Source organism: Muntiacus reevesi, unplaced genomic scaffold (genome assembly GCF_963930625.1).
Source record: "Muntiacus reevesi unplaced genomic scaffold, mMunRee1.1 SCAFFOLD_47, whole genome shotgun sequence".
In the NCBI taxonomy this organism is placed as follows: domain Eukaryota; kingdom Metazoa; phylum Chordata; class Mammalia; order Artiodactyla; family Cervidae; genus Muntiacus; species Muntiacus reevesi.
This window is the reverse complement of record NW_027077923.1, coordinates 511003-533860: the sequence shown is the minus strand read 5'-3', so window position 1 is coordinate 533860 and position 22858 is coordinate 511003. Positions and strand designations below refer to the sequence as shown.

The 22858-nt window shown below is 66.0% G+C and overlaps 1 protein-coding gene across 1 annotated transcript in view; it reads left to right on the top strand.

Annotated features, from left to right (window-relative positions):
• The window catches only part of LOC136155245 (adhesive plaque matrix protein-like), a 120786-nt gene extending 111083 nt beyond the window's left edge, over positions 1–9703 (top strand). Inside the window, exons 25-27 of the mRNA XM_065917084.1 lie at positions 5004–5146; positions 9125–9257; positions 9594–9703. Of these exons, the coding sequence (XP_065773156.1) occupies positions 5004–5146; positions 9125–9257; positions 9594–9703 (386 nt within the window). The remainder of the gene's footprint in view (positions 1–5003; positions 5147–9124; positions 9258–9593) is intronic.
• Positions 9704–22858: the final 13155 nt, after the last annotated feature.

The window sequence follows — 22858 nt, the reverse complement described above, 5'->3', positions numbered from 1 at the left end:
GTTTCCAGCAGGTTCCAGCCGGTTCAAACCGGTTCCAGCCCGTTCCAGCCGGTTTAAACCGGTTCAAACCGGTTCCAGCCGTTTCCAGCCGGTTCCAGCCGGTTCAAACCGCTTCCAGCCGGTTCAAACCGGTTTAAACCGGTTCCAGCCGGTTCAAACCGGTTTAAACCGGTTCAAACCGGTTCCAGCCGGTTCCAGCCGGTTCAAACCGGTTTAAAGCGGTTCAAACCGGTTCCAGCCGGTTCCAACCGGTTTAAACCGGTTCAAACCGGTTCCAGCCGGTTCCAGCCGGTTCCAGCCGGTTCCAGCCGGTTTAAACCGGTTCAAACCGGTTCCAGCCGGTTCCAGCCGGTTCCAGCCGGTTCCAGCCGGTTTAAACCGGTTCAAACCGGTTCCATCAGGTTCCAGCCGGTTCAAACCGGTTCCAGTCGGTTCCAGCCGGTTCCAGGCGGTTCAAACCTGTTCCAGCCGGTTCCAGCCGGTTCAAACCGGTTCCAGCCGGTTCCAGCCAGTTCCAGCCGGTTCCAGCCGGTTTAAACCGGTTCAAACCGGTTCCAGCCGGTTCCAGCCGGTTTAAACCGGTTCAAACCGGTTCCAGCCGGTTCCAGCCGGAAAAAACCGGTTCCAGCCGGTTCCAGCCGGTTCCCGCCGGTTTCAGGTGGTCCAGCCGGTTTAAACCGGTTCAAACCGGTTCCAGCCGGTTCCAGCCGGTTCCAGCCGGTTCAAACCGGTTTAAACCGGTTCAAACCGGTTCCAGCCGGTTCCAGCCGGTTTAAACCGGTTCAAACCAGTTCTAGCCGGTTCCAGCCGGTTCAAAACGGTTTAAACCGTTTACAGCCGGTTCCAGCCAGTTCCAGCCGGTTCCAGCCGGTTTAAACCGGTTCAAACCGGTTCCAGCAGTTTCCAGCCGGTTCCAGCCTGTTTAAACCGCTTCAAACCGGTTCCAGCCGGTTCCCGCCTGTTCCAGCCGGTTCAAACCGGTTCCAGCCGGTTCCAGCCGGGTCAAGCCGTTTCCAGCCGGTTCCAGCCGTTTCCAGCCGCTTCCAGGTGGTCCAGCCGGTCCAGCCAACCAGCCAGCCATCCTCTCAGCCAGCCTCCCAGCCAGCCAGCCAGCCAGCCAGCCCACCAGCCAGCCAGCCTCCCAGGCAGCCTCCCAGCCAGACTCCCAGCCTTCCAGCCTCCCAGCCTCCCAGCCTCCCAGCCTCCCAGCCTCCCAGACAGCCTCCCAGCCTCCAAGACTCCCAGCCTCCCAGCCTCCCAGCCAGCCTCCCATTCTCTCAGCCTCCCAGCCAGCCTCCCAGCCTCCCAGCCAGCCTCCCAGCCTCCCAGCCAGCCTCCCAGCCTCCCAGCCTCCCAGCCTCCCAGCCTCCCAGCCTCCCAGCCTCTCAGCCAGCCTCCCATTCTCCCAGCTTCCCAGCCAGCCTCCCAGCCTCCCAGCCAGCCTCCCAGCCTCCCAGCCTCCCAGCCAGCCAGCCAGCCAGCCAGCCCGCCAGCCATCCAGCCAGCCCGCCAGCCAGCCAGCCTCCCAGGCAGCCTCCCAGCCAGCCTCACAGCCTCCCAGCCTCCCAGCCTCCCAGCCTCCCAGCCTCCCAGCCTTCCAGCCTCCCAGCCAGTGCCAGCCAGCGAGCCAGCCTGTTCCAGCCGGTTCCACCCTGTTCAAACCGGTTCCAGCCGGTTCCAGCCGGGTCAAGCCAGTTCCAGCCGGTTCCAGCCGGTTCCAGCCGCTTCCAGGTGGTCCAGCCGGTCCAGCCAACCAGCCAGCCATCCTCTCAGCCAGCCTCCCAGCCAGCCAGCCAGCCAGCCAGCCCGCCAGCCAGCCAGCCTCCCAGGCAGCCTCCCATCCAGCCTCCCAGCCTCCCAGCCAGCCTCCAAGCCTCCAAGCATCCCAGCCAGCCAGCCAGCCAGCCAGCCCGCCAGCCAGCCAGCCAGCCCGCCAGCCAGCCAGCCTCCCAGGCAGCCTCCCAGCCAGCCTCCCAGCCTCCCAGCCTCCCAGCCTCCCAGCCAGTGCCAGCCAGCGAGCCAGCCTGTTCCAGTGGGTTCCAGCCGGTTCCATTCGGTTCCAGCCGATTCTAGCCGGTTCGAGCCGGTACCAGCCGGTTCCAGCCAGTTCCAGCCGGAAAAAACCGGTTCCAGCCGGTTCCAGACGGTTCCCGCCGGTTCCAGCCGGTTCCAGCCGGTTTAAACCGGTTCAAACCGGTTCCAGCCGGTTCCAGCCGGTTCCAGCCGGTTCAAACCGGTTCCAGCCGGTTCCAGCCGGTTTGAACCGGTTCATACCGGTTCCAGCCGTTTCCAGCCGGTTCAAACCGGTTTAAACCGGTTCAAACCGGTTCCAGCCGGTTCCAGCCGGTTTAAACCGGTTCAAACCGGTTCCAGCCGTTTCCAGCTGGTTCCAGCCGGTTCAAACCGGTTCCAGCCGGTTCCAGCCGGTTCAAACCGGTTCCAGCCGGTTCCAGCCGGTTCCAGCCGGTTCAAACCGGTTCCAGCCGGTTCCAACCGGTTTAAACCGGTTCAAACCAGTTCCAGCCGGTTCCAGCCGGTTCAAAATGGTTTAAACCGGTTCAAACCGGTTCAAGCCGTTTCCAGCCGGTTCAAACCGGTTCCAGCCGGTTCCAGCCGGTTTAAACCGGTTCAAACCGGGTCCAGCCGGTTCCAGCCGGTTCCAGGCGGTTTAAACCGGTTCAAACCGGTTCCAGCCGGTTCCAGCCGGTTCCAGCCGGTTCCAACCGGTTTAAACCGGTTCAAACCGTTTCCAGCCGGTTCCAGCCGGTTTAAACCGGTTCAAACCAGTTCCAGCCGGTTCCAGCCGGTTCCAGCCGCTTCCAGGTGGTCCAGCCGGTCCAGCCAAACAGCCAGCCATCCTCTCAGCCAGCCTCCCAGCCAGCCAGCCAGCCAGCCAGCCCGCCAGCCAGGAGCCTCCCAGGCAGCCTCCCAGCCAGCCTCCCAGCCTCCCAGCCTCCCTGCCTCCCAGCCTCCCAGCCTCCCAGCCTCCCAGCCAGCCTCCCAGCCTCCAAGCCTCCTAGCCTCCCAGCCTCCCAGCCAGCCTCCCATTCTCCCAGCCTCCCAGCCAGCCTCCCAGCCTCCCAGCCTGCCTCCCAGCCTCCCAGCCTCCCAGCCAGCCAGCCAGCCAGCCAGCCCGCCAGCCAGCCAGCCAGCCCGCCAGCCAGCCAGCCTCCCAGGCAGCCTCCCAGCCAGCCTCCCAGCCTCCCAGCCTCCCAGCCTCCCAGCCAGTCCAGCCAGCGAGCCAGCCTGTTCCAGTGGGTTCCAGCCGGTTCCATTCGGTTCCAGCCGATTCTAGCCGGTTCGAGCTGGTACCAGCCGGTTCCAGCCGGTTCCAGCCAGTTCCAGCCGGAAAAAACCGGTTCCAGCCGGTTCCAGCCGGTTCCCGCCGGTTTCAGGCGGTTCCAGCCGGTTCCAACCGGTTTAAACCGGTTCAAACCGGTTCCAGCCGGTTCCAGCCGGTTCCAGCCGGTTCCAGCCGGTTTAAACCGGTTCAAACCGGTTCCAGCCGGTTCCAGCCGGTTCCAGCCGGTTCCAGCCGGTTTAAACCGGTTCAAACCGGTTCCATCCGGTTCCAGCCGGTTCAAACCGGTTCCAGCCGGTTTAAACCGGTTCAAACCGGTTCCAGCCGGTTCCAGCCGGTTTAAACCGGTTCAAACCGGTTCCAGCCGGTTCCAGCCAGTTCAAACCGGTTCCAGCCGGTTTAAACCGGTTCAAACAGGTTCCAGCCGTTTCCAGCAGGTTCCAGCCCGTTCCAGCCGGTTCAAACCGGTTCCAGCCGGTTCCAGCCGGTTCCAGCCGGTTCTATCCGGTTCCAGCCGGTTCAAACCGGTTCCAGCCGGTTCTAGCCGGTTCCAGCCGGTTCAAACCGGTTCCTGCCGGTTCCAGCCGGTTCAAACCGGTTCCAGCCGGTTCCAGCCGGTTCCAGCAGGTTCCAGCCGGTTCACACCGGTTCCAGCCGGTTCCAGCCGGTTCAAACCGGTTCCAGCCGGTTCCAGCCGGAAAAAAACGGTTCCAGCCGGTTCCAGCTGGTTCCAGCCAGAAAAAACCGGTACCAGCCGGTTCCAGCCGGTTTTAGCCGGTTCCAGCCGGTTCAAACGGTTTCCAGCCGGTTCCAGCCGGTTGAAACCTGTTCTAGCCGGTTCCAGCCGGTTCAAACCGGTTCCAGCCGGTTCCAGCCTGTACCAGGCGGTTCCAGCCGGTTCCAGCCAGTTCCAGCCGGTTCAAACCGGTTCCAGCCGGTTCCAGCCGGTTCCGTCCGGTTCAAACCGGTTCCAGTCGGTTCCAGCCGCTTCCAGGTGGTTCAGCCGGTCCAGCCAACCAGCCAGCCATCCTCTCAGCCAGACTCCCAGGCAGTCATCCAGCCAGCCAGCCAGCTAGCCCACCAGCCAGCCAGCCTCCCAGCCAGCCTCCCCGCCAGCCTCCTAGCCAGCCAGCCTGCCTCAAGGCCAGCCAGCCTCCCAGCCAGCCAGCCTCCCAGCCAGCCTGCCAGCCAGCCTCCTAGCCAGCCAGCCAGCCTCAAGGCCAGCCAGCCTCCCAGCCAGCCAGCCTCCCAGCCAGCCTCCCAGCCAGCCTGACAGCCAGCCTCCCAGGCAGCCTCCCAGGCAGCTTCCCAGCCTCCCAGCCAGCCTCCTAGACTCCTAGCCTCCCAGCCTCCCAGCCTCCCAGACTCCCAGCCAGCCTCCCAGCCTCCAAGACTCCCAGCCTCCCAGGCTCCCAGCCAGCCTCCCATTCTCCCAGCCTCCCAGCCAGCCTCCCAGCCTCGCAGCCAGCCTCCCAGTTTCCCAGCCAGCCTCCAAGCCTCCAAGACTCCCAGCCTCCCAGCCTCCCAGCCAGCCTCCCAGCCTCCAAGACTCCCAGCCTCCCAGTCTCCCAGCCAGCCTCCCATTCTCCCAGCCTCCCAGCCAGCCTCCCAGCCTCCCAGCCAGCCTCTCAGCCTCCCAGCCAGTGCAAGCCAGCGAGCCAGCCTGTTCCAGCCGGTTCCAGCCGGTTTCATCCGGTTCCAGCCGATTCTAGCCGGTTCGAGCCGGTACCAGCCGGTTCCAGCCGGTTCCAGCCAGTTCCAGCCGGGAGAAACCAGTTCCAGGCGGTTCCAGCCGGTTCCAGCTGGTTCAAGCCGGTTCTAGCCGGTTCCAGCCTGTTCCAACCGGTTCCAGCCGGTTCCAGCCGGTACCAGCCGGTTCCAGCCGGTTCAAACCGGTTCCAGCCGGTTCCAGCCGGTTCTAGCCGGTTCCAGCCGTTCAAACCGGTTCCAGCTGCTTCCAGCCGGGTCAAGCCGGTTCCAGCCGGTACAAACCGGTTCTAGCCGGTTCCAGCCGGTTCAAACCGGTTCCAGCCGGTTCTAGCCGGTTCCAGCCGGTTCAAACCGGTTCCAGCCGGTTCCAGCTGGTTCCAGCCGGTTCTAGCCGGTTACAGCCTGTTCCAGCAGGTTCCAGCCGGTTCCAGCCGGTTCTAGCCGGTTCCAGCCGGTTCAAACCGTTTCCAGCTGGTTCCAGCCGGTTCCAGCCGGTTCCAGGCGATTCAAGCCGGTTCAAGCCGGTTCTAACCGTTTTCAGCCGTTTCAAGCCGGTTCAAGCCAGTTCCAGCCGGTTCTAGCCGGTTCCAGCCAGTTCAAACCGCTTCCAGCCGTTTCCAGCCGGTTCAAACCGGTTTCAGCTGGTTCCAGCTGGAAAAAACCGGTTCCAGCCGGTTACAGTAGGTTCCAGCCGGTTCCAGCCGGTTCCAGCCGGTTCAAACCGGTTCCAGCCGGTTCAAACCGGTTGCAGCCGGTTCCAACCGGTTCAAACCTGTTCTAGCCGGTTCCAGCCGGTTCAAACCGGTTCCAGCCGGTTCCAGCCGGTTCCATCCGGTTCAAACCGGTTCCAGCCGGTTCCAGCCGGGTCAAGCCGGTTCCAGCCGGTTTCAGCCGGTTCCAGCCGCTTCCAGGTGGTCCAGCCGGTCCAGCCAACCAGGCAGCCATCCTCTCAGCCATCCTCCCAGCCAGCCAGCCAGTCTCCCAGGCCGTCATCCTGCCAGCCAGCCAGCCAGCCAGCCAGAATCCCAGCCAACCAGCCAGCCAGCCAGCCCGCCAGCCAGCCAGCTTCCCAACCATCCTCCCAGCCAGCCTCCTAGCCAGCCAGCCAGCCTCAAGGCCAGCCAGCCTCCCAGGCAGGCAGCCTCCCAGCCAGCCTGCCAGCCAGCCTCCCAGGCAGCCTCCCAGGCAGCCTCCCAGCTTCCCATCCTCCCAGCCTCCCAGGCTCCCAGCCTCCCAGCCAGCCTCCCAGCCAGCCTCCCAGCCTCCCAGCCAGCCTCCTAGACTCCTAGCCTCCCAGCCTCCCAGCCTCCCAGCCTTCCAGACTCCAAGCCAGCCAGCCAGCCTCCCAGACAGCCAGCCTCCCAGCCAGCCAGCCCACCAGCCAGCCAGCCTCCCATCCAGGCTCCCAGCCTCCCAGCCTCCCAGCCTATCAGCCTCCCAGCCTCCCGGCCTCCCAACCAGCCTCCCAGCCTCCCAGCCTCCCAGCCAGCCTGCCAGCCGGCCATCCAGCCAGCCAGCCTCCCATCCAGCCTCCCAGCTTGCCTCCCAGCCTCACAGCCTCCCAGCGTCCCAGCCTCCCAGCCTCCCAGCCAGCCAGCCAGACTCCCAGGCAGTCATCCAGCCAGCCATCCAGCCAGCCAGACTCCCAGCCAGCCAGCAAGCCAGCCAGCCAGCCAGCCTCCCAGGCAGCATCACAGCCAGGCTCCCATCCTCCCAGCCTCCCATCCAGCCAGCCAACCAGCCAGCGAGCCAGGAGCCTCACAGCCAGCCTCCCTGCCAGGCTCCCAGCCTCCCATCCTCCCAGCCTCCCAGCATCCCAGCCTCCCAGCCAGCCTCCCAGCCTCCAATCCTCCCAGCCTCCCAGTCTCCCAGCCAGCCTTCCATTCTCCCAGCCTCCCAGCCAGCCTCCCACCCAGCCAGCCAGTCTCCCAGGCAGTTATCCAGCCAGCCAGCCAGCCAGCCAGCCAGAATCCCAGCCAACCAGCCAGCCAGCCAGCCCGCCAGCCAGCCAGCTTCCCAAGCATCCTCCCAGCCAGCCTCCTAGCCAGCCAGCCAGCCTCAAGGCCAGCCAGCCTCCCAGCCAGGCAGCCTCCCAGCCAGCCTGCCAGCCAGCCTCCCAGGCAGCCTCCCAGGCAGCCTCCCAGCCTCCCAGCCTCCCAGCCTCCCAGCCTCCCAGCCTCCCAGCCAGCCTCCCAGCCAGCCTCCCAGCCTCCCAGCCAGCCTCCTAGACTCCTAGCCTCCCAGCCTCCCAGCCTCCCAGCCTTCCAGACTCCAAGCCAGCCAGCCAGCCTCCCAGACAGCCAGCCTCCCAGCCAGCCAGCCCACCAGCCAGCCAGCCTCCCAGCCAGGCTCCCAGCCTCCCAGCCTCCCAGCCTATCAGCCTCCCAGCCTCCCGGGCTCCCAACCAGGCTCCCAGCCTCCCAGCCTCCCAGCCAGCCTGCCAGCCAGCCAGCCAGCCAGCCAGCCTCCCATCCAGCCTCCCAGCTTGCCTCCCAGCCTCCCAGCCTCCCAGCGTCCCAGCCTCCCAGCCTCCCAGCCAGCCAGCCAGACTCCCAGGCAGTCATCCAGCCAGCCAGCCAGCCAGCCAGCCAGACTCACAGCCAACCCAGCCAGCCAGCCAGCCCGCCAGCCAGCCAGCCTCCCAGCCAGCCTCCCAGCCAGCCTCCTAGCCAGCCAGCCAGCCTCAAGGCCAGCCAGCCTCCCAGCTAGCCAGCCTCCCAGCCAGCCAGCCAGCCAGCCTCCCAGGCAGCCTCACAGGCAGCCTCCCAGCCTCCCAGCCTCCCAGCCTCCCATGCTCCCAGTCAGCCTCCCAGCCTCCCAGCCTCCCAGCCTCCCAGCCTCCCAGCCTCCCAGGCTCCCAGCCTCCCAGCCATCCTCCCAGCCAGCCTCCAAGCCTCCCAGCCAGCCTCCTAGACTCCTAGCCTCCCAACCTCCCAGCCTCCCAGCCTTCCAGCCTCCAGGCCAGCCAGCCAGCCTCCCAGACAGCCAGCCTCCCAGCCAGCCAGTCCACCAGCCAGCCAGCCTCCCAGCCAGGCTCCCAGCCTCCCAGCCTCCCAGCCTATCAGCCTCCCAGCCTCCCGGGCTCCCAACCAGCCTCCCAGCCTCCCAGCCTCCCAGCCAGCCTGCCAGCCAGCCAGCCAGCCAGCCAGCCTCCCAGACAGCCTCTCAGCCAGCCTCCAAGCCTCGCAGCCTCACAGCCTCCCAGCCTCCCTGCCAGACTCCATGCCAGCCTCCCAGCCACCCAGCCTCCCAGCCAGCCAGCAAGCCAGCCAGCCAGCCAGCCTCCCAGGCAGCATCACAGCCAGGCTCCCATCCTCCCAGCCTCCCAGCCAGCCAGCCAACCAGCCAGCGAGCCAGCCAGCCTCACAGCCAGCCTCCCTGCCAGGCTCCCAGCCTCCCATCCTCCAAGCCTCCCAGCCTCCCAGCCTCCCAGCCTCCCAGCCAGCCTCCCAGCCTCCCATCCTCCCAGCCTCGCAGTCTCCCAGCCAGCCTTCCATTCTCCCAGCCTCCCCGCCAGCCTCCTAGCCAGCCAGCCTGCCTCAAGGCCAGCCAGCCTCCCAGCCAGCCAGCCTCCCAGCCAGCCTGCCAGCCAGCCTCCTAGCCAGCCAGCCAGCCTCAAGGCCAGCCAGCCTCCCAGCCAGCCAGCCTCCCAGCCAGCCTCCCAGCCAGCCTGACAGCCAGCCTCCCAGGCAGCCTCCCAGGCAGCTTCCCAGCCTCCCAGCCAGCCTCCTAGACTCCTAGCCTCCCAGCCTCCCAGCCTCCCAGACTCCCAGCCAGCCTCCCAGCCTCCAAGACTCCCAGCCTCCCAGGCTCCCAGCCAGCCTCCCATTCTCCCAGCCTCCCAGCCAGCCTCCCAGCCTCGCAGCCAGCCTCCCAGTTTCCCAGCCAGCCTCCAAGCCTCCAAGACTCCCAGCCTCCCAGCCTCCCAGCCAGCCTCCCAGCCTCCAAGACTCCCAGCCTCCCAGTCTCCCAGCCAGCCTCCCATTCTCCCAGCCTCCCAGCCAGCCTCCCAGCCTCCCAGCCAGCCTCTCAGCCTCCCAGCCAGTGCAAGCCAGCGAGCCAGCCTGTTCCAGCCGGTTCCAGCCGGTTTCATCCGGTTCCAGCCGATTCTAGCCGGTTCGAGCCGGTACCAGCCGGTTCCAGCCGGTTCCAGCCAGTTCCAGCCGGGAGAAACCAGTTCCAGGCGGTTCCAGCCGGTTCCAGCTGGTTCAAGCCGGTTCTAGCCGGTTCCAGCCTGTTCCAACCGGTTCCAGCCGGTTCCAGCCGGTACCAGCCGGTTCCAGCCGGTTCAAACCGGTTCCAGCCGGTTCCAGCCGGTTCTAGCCGGTTCCAGCCGTTCAAACCGGTTCCAGCTGCTTCCAGCCGGGTCAAGCCGGTTCCAGCCGGTACAAACCGGTTCTAGCCGGTTCCAGCCGGTTCAAACCGGTTCCAGCCGGTTCTAGCCGGTTCCAGCCGGTTCAAACCGGTTCCAGCCGGTTCCAGCTGGTTCCAGCCGGTTCTAGCCGGTTACAGCCTGTTCCAGCAGGTTCCAGCCGGTTCCAGCCGGTTCTAGCCGGTTCCAGCCGGTTCAAACCGTTTCCAGCTGGTTCCAGCCGGTTCCAGCCGGTTCCAGGCGATTCAAGCCGGTTCAAGCCGGTTCTAACCGTTTTCAGCCGTTTCAAGCCGGTTCAAGCCAGTTCCAGCCGGTTCTAGCCGGTTCCAGCCAGTTCAAACCGCTTCCAGCCGTTTCCAGCCGGTTCAAACCGGTTTCAGCTGGTTCCAGCTGGAAAAAACCGGTTCCAGCCGGTTACAGTAGGTTCCAGCCGGTTCCAGCCGGTTCCAGCCGGTTCAAACCGGTTCCAGCCGGTTCAAACCGGTTGCAGCCGGTTCCAACCGGTTCAAACCTGTTCTAGCCGGTTCCAGCCGGTTCAAACCGGTTCCTGCCGGTTCCAGCCGGTTCCATCCGGTTCAAACCGGTTCCAGCCGGTTCCAGCCGGGTCAAGCCGGTTCCAGCCGGTTTCAGCCGGTTCCAGCCGCTTCCAGGTGGTCCAGCCGGTCCAGCCAACCAGGCAGCCATCCTCTCAGCCATCCTCCCAGCCAGCCAGCCAGTCTCCCAGGCCGTCATCCTGCCAGCCAGCCAGCCAGCCAGCCAGAATCCCAGCCAACCAGCCAGCCAGCCAGCCCGCCAGCCAGCCAGCTTCCCAACCATCCTCCCAGCCAGCCTCCTAGCCAGCCAGCCAGCCTCAAGGCCAGCCAGCCTCCCAGGCAGGCAGCCTCCCAGCCAGCCTGCCAGCCAGCCTCCCAGGCAGCCTCCCAGGCAGCCTCCCAGCTTCCCATCCTCCCAGCCTCCCAGGCTCCCAGCCTCCCAGCCAGCCTCCCAGCCAGCCTCCCAGCCTCCCAGCCAGCCTCCTAGACTCCTAGCCTCCCAGCCTCCCAGCCTCCCAGCCTTCCAGACTCCAAGCCAGCCAGCCAGCCTCCCAGACAGCCAGCCTCCCAGCCAGCCAGCCCACCAGCCAGCCAGCCTCCCATCCAGGCTCCCAGCCTCCCAGCCTCCCAGCCTATCAGCCTCCCAGCCTCCCGGCCTCCCAACCAGCCTCCCAGCCTCCCAGCCTCCCAGCCAGCCTGCCAGCCAGCCATCCAGCCAGCCAGCCTCCCATCCAGCCTCCCAGCTTGCCTCCCAGCCTCACAGCCTCCCAGCGTCCCAGCCTCCCAGCCTCCCAGCCAGCCAGCCAGACTCCCAGGCAGTCATCCAGCCAGCCATCCAGCCAGCCAGACTCCCAGCCAGCCAGCAAGCCAGCCAGCCAGCCAGCCTCCCAGGCAGCATCACAGCCAGGCTCCCATCCTCCCAGCCTCCCATCCAGCCAGCCAACCAGCCAGCGAGCCAGGAGCCTCACAGCCAGCCTCCCTGCCAGGCTCCCAGCCTCCCATCCTCCCAGCCTCCCAGCATCCCAGCCTCCCAGCCAGCCTCCCAGCCTCCAATCCTCCCAGCCTCCCAGTCTCCCAGCCAGCCTTCCATTCTCCCAGCCTCCCAGCCAGCCTCCCACCCAGCCAGCCAGTCTCCCAGGCAGTTATCCAGCCAGCCAGCCAGCCAGCCAGCCAGAATCCCAGCCAACCAGCCAGCCAGCCAGCCCGCCAGCCAGCCAGCTTCCCAAGCATCCTCCCAGCCAGCCTCCTAGCCAGCCAGCCAGCCTCAAGGCCAGCCAGCCTCCCAGCCAGGCAGCCTCCCAGCCAGCCTGCCAGCCAGCCTCCCAGGCAGCCTCCCAGGCAGCCTCCCAGCCTCCCAGCCTCCCAGCCTCCCAGCCTCCCAGCCTCCCAGCCAGCCTCCCAGCCAGCCTCCCAGCCTCCCAGCCAGCCTCCTAGACTCCTAGCCTCCCAGCCTCCCAGCCTCCCAGCCTTCCAGACTCCAAGCCAGCCAGCCAGCCTCCCAGACAGCCAGCCTCCCAGCCAGCCAGCCCACCAGCCAGCCAGCCTCCCAGCCAGGCTCCCAGCCTCCCAGCCTCCCAGCCTATCAGCCTCCCAGCCTCCCGGGCTCCCAACCAGGCTCCCAGCCTCCCAGCCTCCCAGCCAGCCTGCCAGCCAGCCAGCCAGCCAGCCAGCCTCCCATCCAGCCTCCCAGCTTGCCTCCCAGCCTCCCAGCCTCCCAGCGTCCCAGCCTCCCAGCCTCCCAGCCAGCCAGCCAGACTCCCAGGCAGTCATCCAGCCAGCCAGCCAGCCAGCCAGCCAGACTCACAGCCAACCCAGCCAGCGAGCCAGCCCGCCAGCCAGCCAGCCTCCCAGCCAGCCTCCCAGCCAGCCTCCTAGCCAGCCAGCCAGCCTCAAGGCCAGCCAGCCTCCCAGCTAGCCAGCCTCCCAGCCAGCCAGCCAGCCAGCCTCCCAGGCAGCCTCACAGGCAGCCTCCCAGCCTCCCAGCCTCCCAGCCTCCCATGCTCCCAGTCAGCCTCCCAGCCTCCCAGCCTCCCAGCCTCCCAGCCTCCCAGCCTCCCAGGCTCCCAGCCTCCCAGCCATCCTCCCAGCCAGCCTCCAAGCCTCCCAGCCAGCCTCCTAGACTCCTAGCCTCCCAACCTCCCAGCCTCCCAGCCTTCCAGCCTCCAGGCCAGCCAGCCAGCCTCCCAGACAGCCAGCCTCCCAGCCAGCCAGTCCACCAGCCAGCCAGCCTCCCAGCCAGGCTCCCAGCCTCCCAGCCTCCCAGCCTATCAGCCTCCCAGCCTCCCGGGCTCCCAACCAGCCTCCCAGCCTCCCAGCCTCCCAGCCAGCCTGCCAGCCAGCCAGCCAGCCAGCCAGCCTCCCAGACAGCCTCTCAGCCAGCCTCCAAGCCTCGCAGCCTCACAGCCTCCCAGCCTCCCTGCCAGACTCCATGCCAGCCTCCCAGCCACCCAGCCTCCCAGCCAGCCAGCAAGCCAGCCAGCCAGCCAGCCTCCCAGGCAGCATCACAGCCAGGCTCCCATCCTCCCAGCCTCCCAGCCAGCCAGCCAACCAGCCAGCGAGCCAGCCAGCCTCACAGCCAGCCTCCCTGCCAGGCTCCCAGCCTCCCATCCTCCAAGCCTCCCAGCCTCCCAGCCTCCCAGCCTCCCAGCCAGCCTCCCAGCCTCCCATCCTCCCAGCCTCGCAGTCTCCCAGCCAGCCTTCCATTCTCCCAGCCTCCCAGCCAGCCTCGCAGCCTCCCAGCCTCCCAGCCTCCCAGCCAAGGCCAGCCAGCGAGTCAGCCTGTTCCAGACGGTTCCAGCCGGTTCCAGGCGATTCTAGCCGGTTCGAGCCGGTACCAGCCGGTTCCAGCCGGTTCCAGCCAGTTCCAGCCGGAAAAACACGGTTCCAGCCGGTTCGAGCCGGTTCCAGCCGGTTCGAGCCGGTTCCAGCCAGTTTAAACCGGTTCAAACCGGTTCCAGCCGGTTCAAACCGGTTTAAACCGGTTCAAACCGGTTCCAGCCGGTTCCAGCCGGTTCCAGCCGGTTCCAACCGGTTCAAACCGGTTCCAGCCGGTTCCAGCCGGGTCAAGCCTGTTCCAGCCGGTTCCAGCCGTTTCCAGCCGCTTCCAGGTGGTCCAGCCGGTCCAGCCAACCAGCCAGCCATCCTCTCAGCCAGCCTCCCAGCCAACCAGCCAGCCAGCCAGCCCACCAGCCAGCCAGCCTCCCAGGCAGCCTCCCAGCCAGACTCCCAGCCTCCCAGCCTCCCAGCCTCCCAGCCTCCCAGCCTCCCAGACAGCCTCCCAGCCTCCAAGACTCCCAGCCTCCCAGCCTCCCAGCCAGCCTCCCATTCTCTCAGCCTCCCAGCCAGCCTCCCAGCCTCCCAGCCAGCCTCCCAGCCACCCAGCCTCCCAGCCTCCCAGCCTCCCAGCCTCTCAGCCAGCCTCCCATTCTCCCAGCCTCCCAGCCAGCCTCCCAGCCTCCCAGCCAGCCTCCCAGCCTCCCAGCCTCCCAGCCAGCCAGCCAGCCAGCCAGCCCGCCAGCCAGCCAGCCAGCCCGCCAGCCAGCCAGGCTCCCAGGCAGCCTCCCAGCCAGCCTCCCAGCCTCCCAGCCTCCCAGCCTCCCAGCCAGTACCAGCCAGTGAGCCAGCCTGTTTCAGTGGGTTCCAGCCGGTTCCATTCGGTTCCAGCCAATTCTAGCCGGTTCGAGCCGGTACCAGCCGGTTCCAGGCGGTTCCAGCCAGTTCCAGCCGGTTCCAGACGGTTCCTGCCGGTTCCAGCCGGTTCCATCCGGTTTAAACCGGTTCAAACCGGTTCCAGCCGTTTCCAGCCGGTTTGAACCGGTTCAAACCGGTTCCAGCCGGTTCCAGCCGGTTCAAACCGGTTTAAACCGGTTCATACCGGTTCTAGCCAGTTCAAGCCGGTTCCAGCCGGTTCCAACCGGTTTAAACCGGTTCAAACCGGTTCCAGCCGGTTCCAGCCGGTTTAAACCGGTTCAAACCGGTTCCAGCGGTTTCCAGCCGGTTCCAGCCGGTTCAAACCGGTTCCAGCCCGTTCCAGCCGGTTTAAACCGGTCCAACCGGTTCCAGCCGTTTCCAGCCGGTTCCAGCCGGTTCAAACCGGTTCCAGCCGGTTCAAACCGGTTTAAACCGGTTCTAACCGGTTCCAGCCGGTTCCAGCCGGTTCAAACCGGTTCCAGCCGGTTCCAGCCGGTTTAAACCGGTTCAAACCGGTTCCAGCCGGTTCCAGCCGGTTCCAGCCGGTTCCAGCCGGTTTAAACCGGTTCAAACCGGTTCCAGCCGGTTCCAGCCGGTTCCAGCCGGTTCCAACCGGTTTAAACCGGTTCAAACCGTTTCCAGCCGGTTCCAGCCGGTTTAAACCGGTTCAAACCAGTTCCAGCCGGTTCCAGCCGGTTCCAGCCGCTTCCAGGTGGTCCAGCCGGTCCAGCCAACCAGCCAGCCATCCTCTCAGCCAGCCTCCCAGCCAGCCAGCCAGCCAGCCAGCCCGCCAGCCAGCCAGCCTCCCAGGCAGCCTCCCAGGCAGCCTCCCAGCCTCCCACCCTCCCTGCCTCCCAGCCTCCCAGCCTCCCAGCCTCCCAGCCAGCCTCCCAGCCTCCAAGACTCCTAACCTCACAGCCTCCCAGCCAGCCTCCCATTCTCCCAGCCTCCCAGCCAGCCTCCCAGCCTCCCAGCCAGCCGCCCAGCCTCCCAGCCTCCCAGCCAGGCAGCCAGCCAGCCAGCCCGCCAGCCAGCCAGCCAGCCCGCCAGCCAGCCAGCCTCCCAGGCAGCCTCCCAGCCAGCCTCCCAGCCTCCCAGCCTCCCAGCCTCCCAGCCCGTGCCAGCCAGCGAGCCAGCCTGTTCCAGTGGGTTCCAGCCGGTTCCATTCGGTTCCAGCCGATTCTAGCCGGTTCGAGCTGGTACCAGCCGGTTCCAGCTGGTTCCAGCCAGTTCCAGCCGGTTCAAACCGGTTCCAGCCGGTTCCAGCCGGTTCCAGCCGGTTCCAACCGGTTTAAACCGGTTCAAACCGGTTCCAGCCGGTTCCAGCCGGTTCCAGCCGGTTCCAGCCGGTTTAAACCGGTTCAAACTGGTTCCAGCCGGTTCCAGCCGGTTCCAGCCGGTTCCAACCGGTTTAAACCGGTTCAAACCGGTTCCATCCGGTTCCAGCCGGTTCAAACCGGTTCCAGCCGGTTCCAGCCGGTTCCAGGCGGTTCAAACCTGTTCCAGACGGTTCCAGACGGTTCAAACCGGTTCCAGCCGGTTCCAGCCAGTTCCAGCCGGTTCCAGCCGGTTTAAACCGGTTCAAACCGGTTCCAGCCGGTTCCAGCCGGAAAAAACCGGTTCCAGCCGGTTCCAGCCGGTTCCCGCCGGTTTCAGGTGGTTCCAGCCGGTTTAAACCGGTTCAAACCGGTTCCAGCCGGTTCCAGCCGGTTCCAGCCGGTTCCAACCGGTTTAAACCGGTTCAAACCGGTTCCAGCCGGTTCCAGCCGGTTTAAACCGGTTCAAACCAGTTCTAGCCGGTTCCAGCCGGTTCAAAACGGTTTAAACCGGTTCAAACCGGTTCAAACCGGTTCCAGCCGGTTCCAGCCAGTTCCAGCCGGTTCCAGCCGGTTTAAACCGGTTCAAACCGGTTCCAGCGGTTTCCAGCCGGTTCCAGCCTGTTTAAACCGGTTCAAACCGGTTCCAGCCGGTTCCCGCCTGTTCCAGCCGGTTCAAACCGGTTCCAGCCGGTTCCAGCCGGGTCAAGCCGGTTCCAGCCGGTTCCAGCCGTTTCCAGCCGCTTCCAGGTGGTCCAGCCGGTCCAGCCAACCAGCCAGCCATCCTCTCAGCCAGCCTCCCAGCCAGCCAGCCAGCCAGCCAGCCCACCAGCCAGCCAGCCTCCCAGGCAGCCTCCCAGCCAGACTCCCAGCCTTCCAGCCTCCCAGCCTCCCAGCCTCCCAGCCTCCCAGCCTCCCAGACAGCCTCCCAGCCTCCAAGACTCCCAGCCTCCCAGCCTCCCAGCCAGCCTCCCATTCTCTCAGCCTCCCAGCCAGCCTCCCAGCCTCCCAGCCAGCCTCCCAGCCTCCCAGCCAGCCTCCCAGCCTCCCAGCCTCCCAGCCTCCCAGCCTCCCAGCCTCCCAGCCTCTCAGCCAGCCTCCCATTCTCCCAGCCTCCCAGCCAGCCTCCCAGCCTCCCAGCCAGCCTCCCAGCCTCCCAGCCTCCCAGCCAGCCAGCCAGCCAGCCAGCCCGCCAGCCAGCCAGCCAGCCCGCCAGCCAGCCAGCCTCCCAGGCAGCCTCCCAGCCAGCCTCACAGCCTCCCAGCCTCCCAGCCTCCCAGCCTCCCAGCCTCCCAGCCTTCCAGCCTCCCAGCCAGTGCCAACCTGCGAGCCAGCCTGTTCCAGCCGGTTCCACCCTGTTCAAACCGGTTCCAGCCGGTTCCAGCCGGGTCAAGCCAGTTCCAGCCGGTTCCAGCCGGTTCCAGCCGCTTCCAGGTGGTCCAGCCGGTCCAGCCAACCAGCCAGCCATCCTCTCAGCCAGCCTCCCAGCCAGCCAGCCAGCCAGCCAGCCCGCCAGCCAGCCAGCCTCCCAGGCAGCCTCCCATCCAGCCTCCCAGCCTCCCAGCCAGCCTCCCAGCCTCCCAGCCTCCCAGCCAGCCAGCCAGCCAGCCAGCCCGCCAGCCAGCCAGCCAGCCCGCCAGCCAGCCAGCCTCCCAGGCAGCCTCCCAGCCAGCCTCCCAGCCTCCCAGCCTCCCAGCCAGTGCCAGCCAGCGAGCCAGCCTGTTCCAGTGGGTTCCAGCCAGTTCCATTCGGTTCCAGCCGATTCTAGCCGGTTCGAGGCGGTACCAGCCGGTTCCAGCCAGTTCCAGCCGGAAAAAACCGGTTCCAGCCGGTTCCAGCCAGTTTAAACCGGTTCAAACCGGTTCCAGCCGGTTCCAGCCGGTTCCAGCCGGTTCCAGCCGGTTCAAACCGGTTCCAACCGGTTTAAACCGGTTCAAACCGGTTCCAGCCGGTTTAAACCGGTTCAAACCGGTTCCAGCCGGTTCCAGCCAGTTCAAACCGGTTCCAGCCGGTTTAAACCGGTTCAAACAGGTTCCAGCCGTTTCCAGCAGGTTCCAGCCGGTTCAAACCGGTTCCAGCCCGTTCCAGCCGGTTTAAACCGGTTCAAACCGGTTCCAGCCGTTTCCAGCCGGTTCCAGCCGGTTCAAACCGCTTCCAGCCGGTTCAAACCGGTTTAAACCGGTTCCAGCCGGTTCAAACCGGTTTAAACCGGTTCAAACCGGTTCCAGCCGGTTCCAGCCGGTTCAAACCGGTTTAAACCGGTTCAAACCGGTTCCAGCCGGTTCCAGCCGGTTCCAGCCGGTTCCAACCGGTTTAAACCGGTTCAAACCGGTTCCAGCCGGTTCCAGCCGGTTCCAGCCGGTTCCAGTCGGTTTAAACCGGTTCAAACCGGTTCCAGCCGGTTCCAGCCGGTTCCAGCCGGTTCCAGCCGGTTTAAACCGGTTCAAACCGGTTCCATCCGGTTCCAGCCGGTTCAAACCGGTTCCAGTCGGTTCCAGCCGGTTCCAGGCGGTTCAAACCTGTTCCAGCCGGTTCCAGCCGGTTCAAACCGGTTCCAGCCGGTTCCCGCCGGTTTCAGGTGGTCCAGCCGGTTTAAACCGGTTCAAACCGGTTCCAGCCGGTTCCAGCCGGTTCCAGCCGGTTCAAACCGGTTTAAACCGGTTCAAACCGGTTCCAGCCGGTTCCAGCCGGTTTAAACCGGTTCAAACCAGTTCTAGCCGGTTCCAGCCGGTTCAAAACGGTTTAAACCGTTTACAGCCGTTTCCAGCCAGTTCCAGCCGGTTCCAGCCGGTTTAAACCGGTTCAAACCGGTTCCAGCAGTTTCCAGCCGGTTCCAGCCTGTTTAAACCGGTTCAAACCGGTTCCAGCCGGTTCCCGCCTGTTCCAGCCGGTTCAAACCGGTTCCAGCCGGTTCCAGCCGGGTCAAGCCGTTTCCAGCCGGTTCCAGCCGTTTCCAGCCGCTTCCAGGTGGTCCAGCCGGTCCAGCCAACCAGCCAGCCATCCTCTCAGCCAGCCTCCCAGCCAGCCAGCCAGCCAGCCAGCCCACCAGCCAGCCAGCCTCCCAGGCAGCCTCCCAGCCAGACTCCCAGCCTTCCAGCCTCCCAGCCTCCCAGCCTCCCAGCCTCCCAGCCTCCCAGACAGCCTCCCAGCCTCCAAGACTCCCAGCCTCCCAGCCTCCCAGCCAGCCTCCCATTCTCTCAGCCTCCCAGCCAGCCTCCCAGCCTCCCAGCCAGCCTCCCAGCCTCCCAGCCAGCCTCCCAGCCTCCCAGCCTCCCAGCCTCCCAGCCTCCCAGCCTCCCAGCCTCTCAGCCAGCCTCCCATTCTCCCAGCTTCCCAGCCAGCCTCCCAGCCTCCCAGCCAGCCTCCCAGCCTCCCAGCCTCCCAGCCAGCCAGCCAGCCAGCCAGCCCGCCAGCCATCCAGCCAGCCCGCCAGCCAGCCAGCCTCCCAGGCAGCCTCCCAGCCAGCCTCACAGCCTCCCAGCCTCCCAGCCTCCCAGCCTCCCAGCCTCCCAGCCTTCCAGCCTCCCAGCCAGTGCCAGCCAGCGAGCCAGCCTGTTCCAGCCGGTTCCACCCTGTTCAAACCGGTTCCAGCCGGTTCCAGCCGGGTCAAGCCAGTTCCAGCCGGTTCCAGCCGGTTCCAGCCGCTTCCAGGTGGTCCAGCCGGTCCAGCCAACCAGCCAGCCATCCTCTCAGCCAGCCTCCCAGCCAGCCAGCCAGCCAGCCAGCCCGCCAGCCAGCCAGCCTCCCAGGCAGCCTCCCATCCAGCCTCCCAGCCTCCCAGCCAGCCTCCAAGTCTCCAAGCATCCCAGCCAGCCAGCCAGCCAGCCAGCCCGCCAGCCAGCCAGCCAGCCCGCCAGCCAGCCAGCCTCCCAGGCAGCCTCCCAGCCAGCCTCCCAGCCTCCCAGCCTCCCAGCCTCCCAGCCAGTGCCAGCCAGCGAGCCAGCCTGTTCCAGTGGGTTCCAGCCGGTTCCATTCGGTTCCAGCCGATTCTAGCCGGTTCGAGCCGGTACCAGCCGGTTCCAGCCAGTTCCAGCCGGAAAAAACCGGTTCCAGCCGGTTCCAGACGGTTCCCGCCGGTTCCAGCCGGTTCCAGCCGGTTTAAACCGGTTCAAACCGGTTCCAGCCGGTTCCAGCCGGTTCCAGCCGGTTCAAACCGGTTCCAGCCGGTTCCAGCCGGTTTGAACCGGTTCATACCGGTTCCAGCCGTTTCCAGCCGGTTCAAACCGGTTTAAACCGGTTCAAACCGGTTCCAGCCGGTTCCAGCCGGTTTAAACCGGTTCAAACCGGTTCCAGCCGTTTCCAGCTGGTTCCAGCCGGTTCAAACCGGTTCCAGCCGGTTCCAGCCGGTTCAAACCGGTTCCAGCCGGTTCCAGCCGGTTCCAGCCGGTTCAAACCGGTTCCAGCCGGTTCCAACCGGTTTAAACCGGTTCAAACCAGTTCCAGCCGGTTCCAGCCGGTTCAAAATGGTTTAAACCGGTTCAAACCGGTTCAAGCCGTTTCCAGCCGGTTCAAACCGGTTCCAGCCGGTTCCAGCCGGTTTAAACCGGTTCAAACCGGGTCCAGCCGGTTCCAGCCGGTTCCAGCCGGTTTAAACCGGTTCAAACCGGTTCCAGCCGGTTCCAGCCGGTTCCAGCCGGTTCCAACCGGTTTAAACCGGTTCAAACCGTTTCCAGCCGGTTCCAGCCGGTTTAAACCGGTTCAAACCAGTTCCAGCCGGTTCCAGCCGGTTCCAGCCGCTTCCAGGTGGTCCAGCCGGTCCAGCCAAACAGCCAGCCATCCTCTCAGCCAGCCTCCCAGCCAGCCAGCCAGCCAGCCAGCCCGCCAGCCAGGAGCCTCCCAGGCAGCCTCCCAGCCAGCCTCCCAGCCTCCCAGCCTCCCTGCCTCCCAGCCTCCCAGCCTCCCAGCCTCCCAGCCAGCCTCCCAGCCTCCAAGCCTCCTAGCCTCCCAGCCTCCCAGCCAGCCTCCCATTCTCCCAGCCTCCCAGCCAGCCTCCCAGCCTCCCAGCCTGCCGCCCAGCCTCCCAGCCTCCCAGCCAGCCAGCCAGCCAGCCAGCCCGCCAGCCAGCCAGCCAGCCCGCCAGCCAGCCAGCCTCCCAGGCAGCCTCCCAGCCAGCCTCCCAGCCTCCCAGCCTCCCAGCCTCCCAGCCAGTCCAGCCAGCGAGCCAGCCTGTTCCAGTGGGTTCCAGCCGGTTCCATTCGGTTCCAGCCGATTCTAGCCGGTTCGAGCTGGTACCAGCCGGTTCCAGCCGGTTCCAGCCAGTTCCAGCCGGAAAAAACCGGTTCCAGCCGGTTCCAGCCGGTTCCCGCCGGTTTCAGGCGGTTCCAGCCGGTTCCAACCGGTTTAAACCGGTTCAAACCGGTTCCAGCCGGTTCCAGCCGGTTCCAGCCGGTTCCAGCCGGTTTAAACCGGTTCAAACCGGTTCCAGCCGGTTCCAGCCGGTTCAAGCCGGTTCCAGCCGGTTTAAACCGGTTCAAACCGGTTCCATCCGGTTCCAGCCGGTTCAAACCGGTTCCAGCCGGTTTAAACCGGTTCAAACCGGTTCCAGCCGGTTCCAGCCGGTTTAAACCGGTTCAAACCGGTTCCAGCCGGTTCCAGCCAGTTCAAACCGGTTCCAGCCGGTTTAAACCGGTTCAAACAGGTTCCAGCCGTTTCCAGCAGGTTCCAGCCGGTTCAAACCGGTTCCAGCCCGTTCCAGCCGGTTTAAACCGGTTCAAACCGGTTCCAGCCGTTTCCAGCCGGTTCCAGCCGGTTCAAACCGCTTCCAGCCGGTTCAAACCGGTTCAAACCGGTTCCAGCCGGTTCCAACCGGTTTAAACCGGTTCAAACCGGTTCCAGCCGGTTCCAGCCGGTTCAAACCGGTTTAAACCGGTTCAAACCGGTTTCAGCCGGTTCCAGCCGGTTCCAGCCGGTTCCAACCGGTTTAAACCGGTTCAAACCGGTTCCAGCCGGTTCCAGCCGGTTCCAGCCAGTTCCAGCCGGTTTAAACCGGTTCAAACCGGTTCCAGCCGGTTCCAGCCGGTTCCAGCCGGTTTAAACCGGTTCATACCGGTTCCATCCGGTTCCAGCCGGTTCAAACCGGTTCCAGTCGGTTCCAGCCGGTTCCAGGCGGTTCAAACCTGTTCCAGCCGGTTCCAGCCGGTTCAAACCGGTTCCAGCCGGTTCCAGCCAGTTCCAGCCGGTTCCAGCCGGTTTAAACCGGTTCAAACCGGTTCCAGCCGGTTCCAGCCGGTTTAAACCGGTTCAAACCGGTTCCAGCCGGTTCCAGCCGGAAAAAACCGGTTCCAGCCGGTTCCAGCCGGTTCCCGCCGGTTTCAGGTGGTCCAGCCGGTTTAAACCGGTTCAAACCGGTTCCAGCCGGTTCCAGCCGGTTTAAACCGGTTCAAACCGGTTCCAGCCGGTTCCAGCCGGTTCCAGCCGGTTTAAACCGGTTCAAACCAGTTCTAGCCGGTTCCAGCCGGTTCAAAACGGTTTAAACCGTTTACAGCCGGTTCCAGCCAGTTCCAGCCGGTTCCAGCCGGTTTAAACCGGTTCAAACCGGTTCCAGCAGTTTCCAGCCGGTTCCAGCCTGTTTAAACCGGTTCAAACCGGTTCCAGCCGGTTCCCGCCTGTTCCAGCCGGTTCAAACCGGTTCCAGCCGGTTCCAGCCGGGTCAAGCCGTTTCCAGCCGGTTCCAGCCGTTTCCAGCCGCTTCCAGGTGGTCCAGCCGGTCCAGCCAACCAGCCAGCCATCCTCTCAGCCAGCCTCTCAGCCAGCCAGCCAGCCAGCCAGCCCACCAGCCAGCCAGCCTCCCAGGCAGCCTCCCAGCCAGACTCCCAGCCTTCCAGCCTCCCAGCCTCCCAGCTTCCCAGCCTCCCAGCCTCCCAGACAGCCTCCCAGCCTCCAAGACTCCCAGCCTCCCAGCCTCCCAGCCAGCCTCCCATTCTCTCAGCCTCCCAGCCAGCCTCCCAGCCTCCCAGCCAGCCTCCCAGCCTCCCAGCCAGCCTCCCAGCCTCCCAGCCTCCCAGCCTCCCAGCCTCCCAGCCTCTCAGCCAGCCTCCCATTCTCCCAGCTTCCCAGCCAGCCTCCCAGCCTCCCAGCCAGCCTCCCAGCCTCCCAGCCTCCCAGCCAGCCAGCCAGCCAGCCAGCCCGCCAGCCATCCAGCCAGCCCGCCAGCCAGCCAGCCTCCCAGGCAGCCTCCCAGCCAGCCTCACAGCCTCCCAGCCTCCCAGCCTCCCAGCCTCCCAGCCTCCCAGCCTTCCAGCCTCCCAGCCAGTGCCAGCCAGCGAGCCAGCCTGTTCCAGCCGGTTCCACCCTGTTCAAACCGGTTCCAGCCGGTTCCAGCCGGGTCAAGCCAGTTCCAGCCGGTTCCAGCCGGTTCCAGCCGCTTCCAGGTGGTCCAGCCGGTCCAGCCAACCAGCCAGCCAACCTCTCAGCCAGCCTCCCAGCCAGCCAGCCAGCCAGCCTCCCAGGCAGCCTCCCATCCAGCCTCCAAGCCTCCCAGCCAGCCTCCAAGCCTCCAAGCATCCCAGCCAGCCAGCCAGCCAGCCAGCCCGCCAGCCAGCCAGCCAGCCCGCCAGCCAGCCAGCCTCCCAGGCAGCCTCCCAGCCAGCCTCCCAGCCTCCCAGCCTCCCAGCCTCCCAGCCAGTGCCAGCCAGCGAGCCAGCCTGTTCCAGTGGGTTCCAGCCGGTTCCATTCGGTTCCAGCCGATTCTAGCCGGTTCGAGCCGGTACCAGCCGGTTCCAGCCAGTTCCAGCCGGAAAAAACCGGTTCCAGCCGGTTCCAGACGGTTCCCGCCGGTTCCAGCCGGTTCCAGCCGGTTTAAACCGGTTCAAACCGGTTCCAGCCGGTTCCAGCCGGTTCCAGCCGGTTCAAACCGGTTCCAGCCGGTTCCAGCCGGTTTGAACCGGTTCATACCGGTTCCAGCCGTTTCCAGCCGGTTCAAACCGGTTCCAGCCGG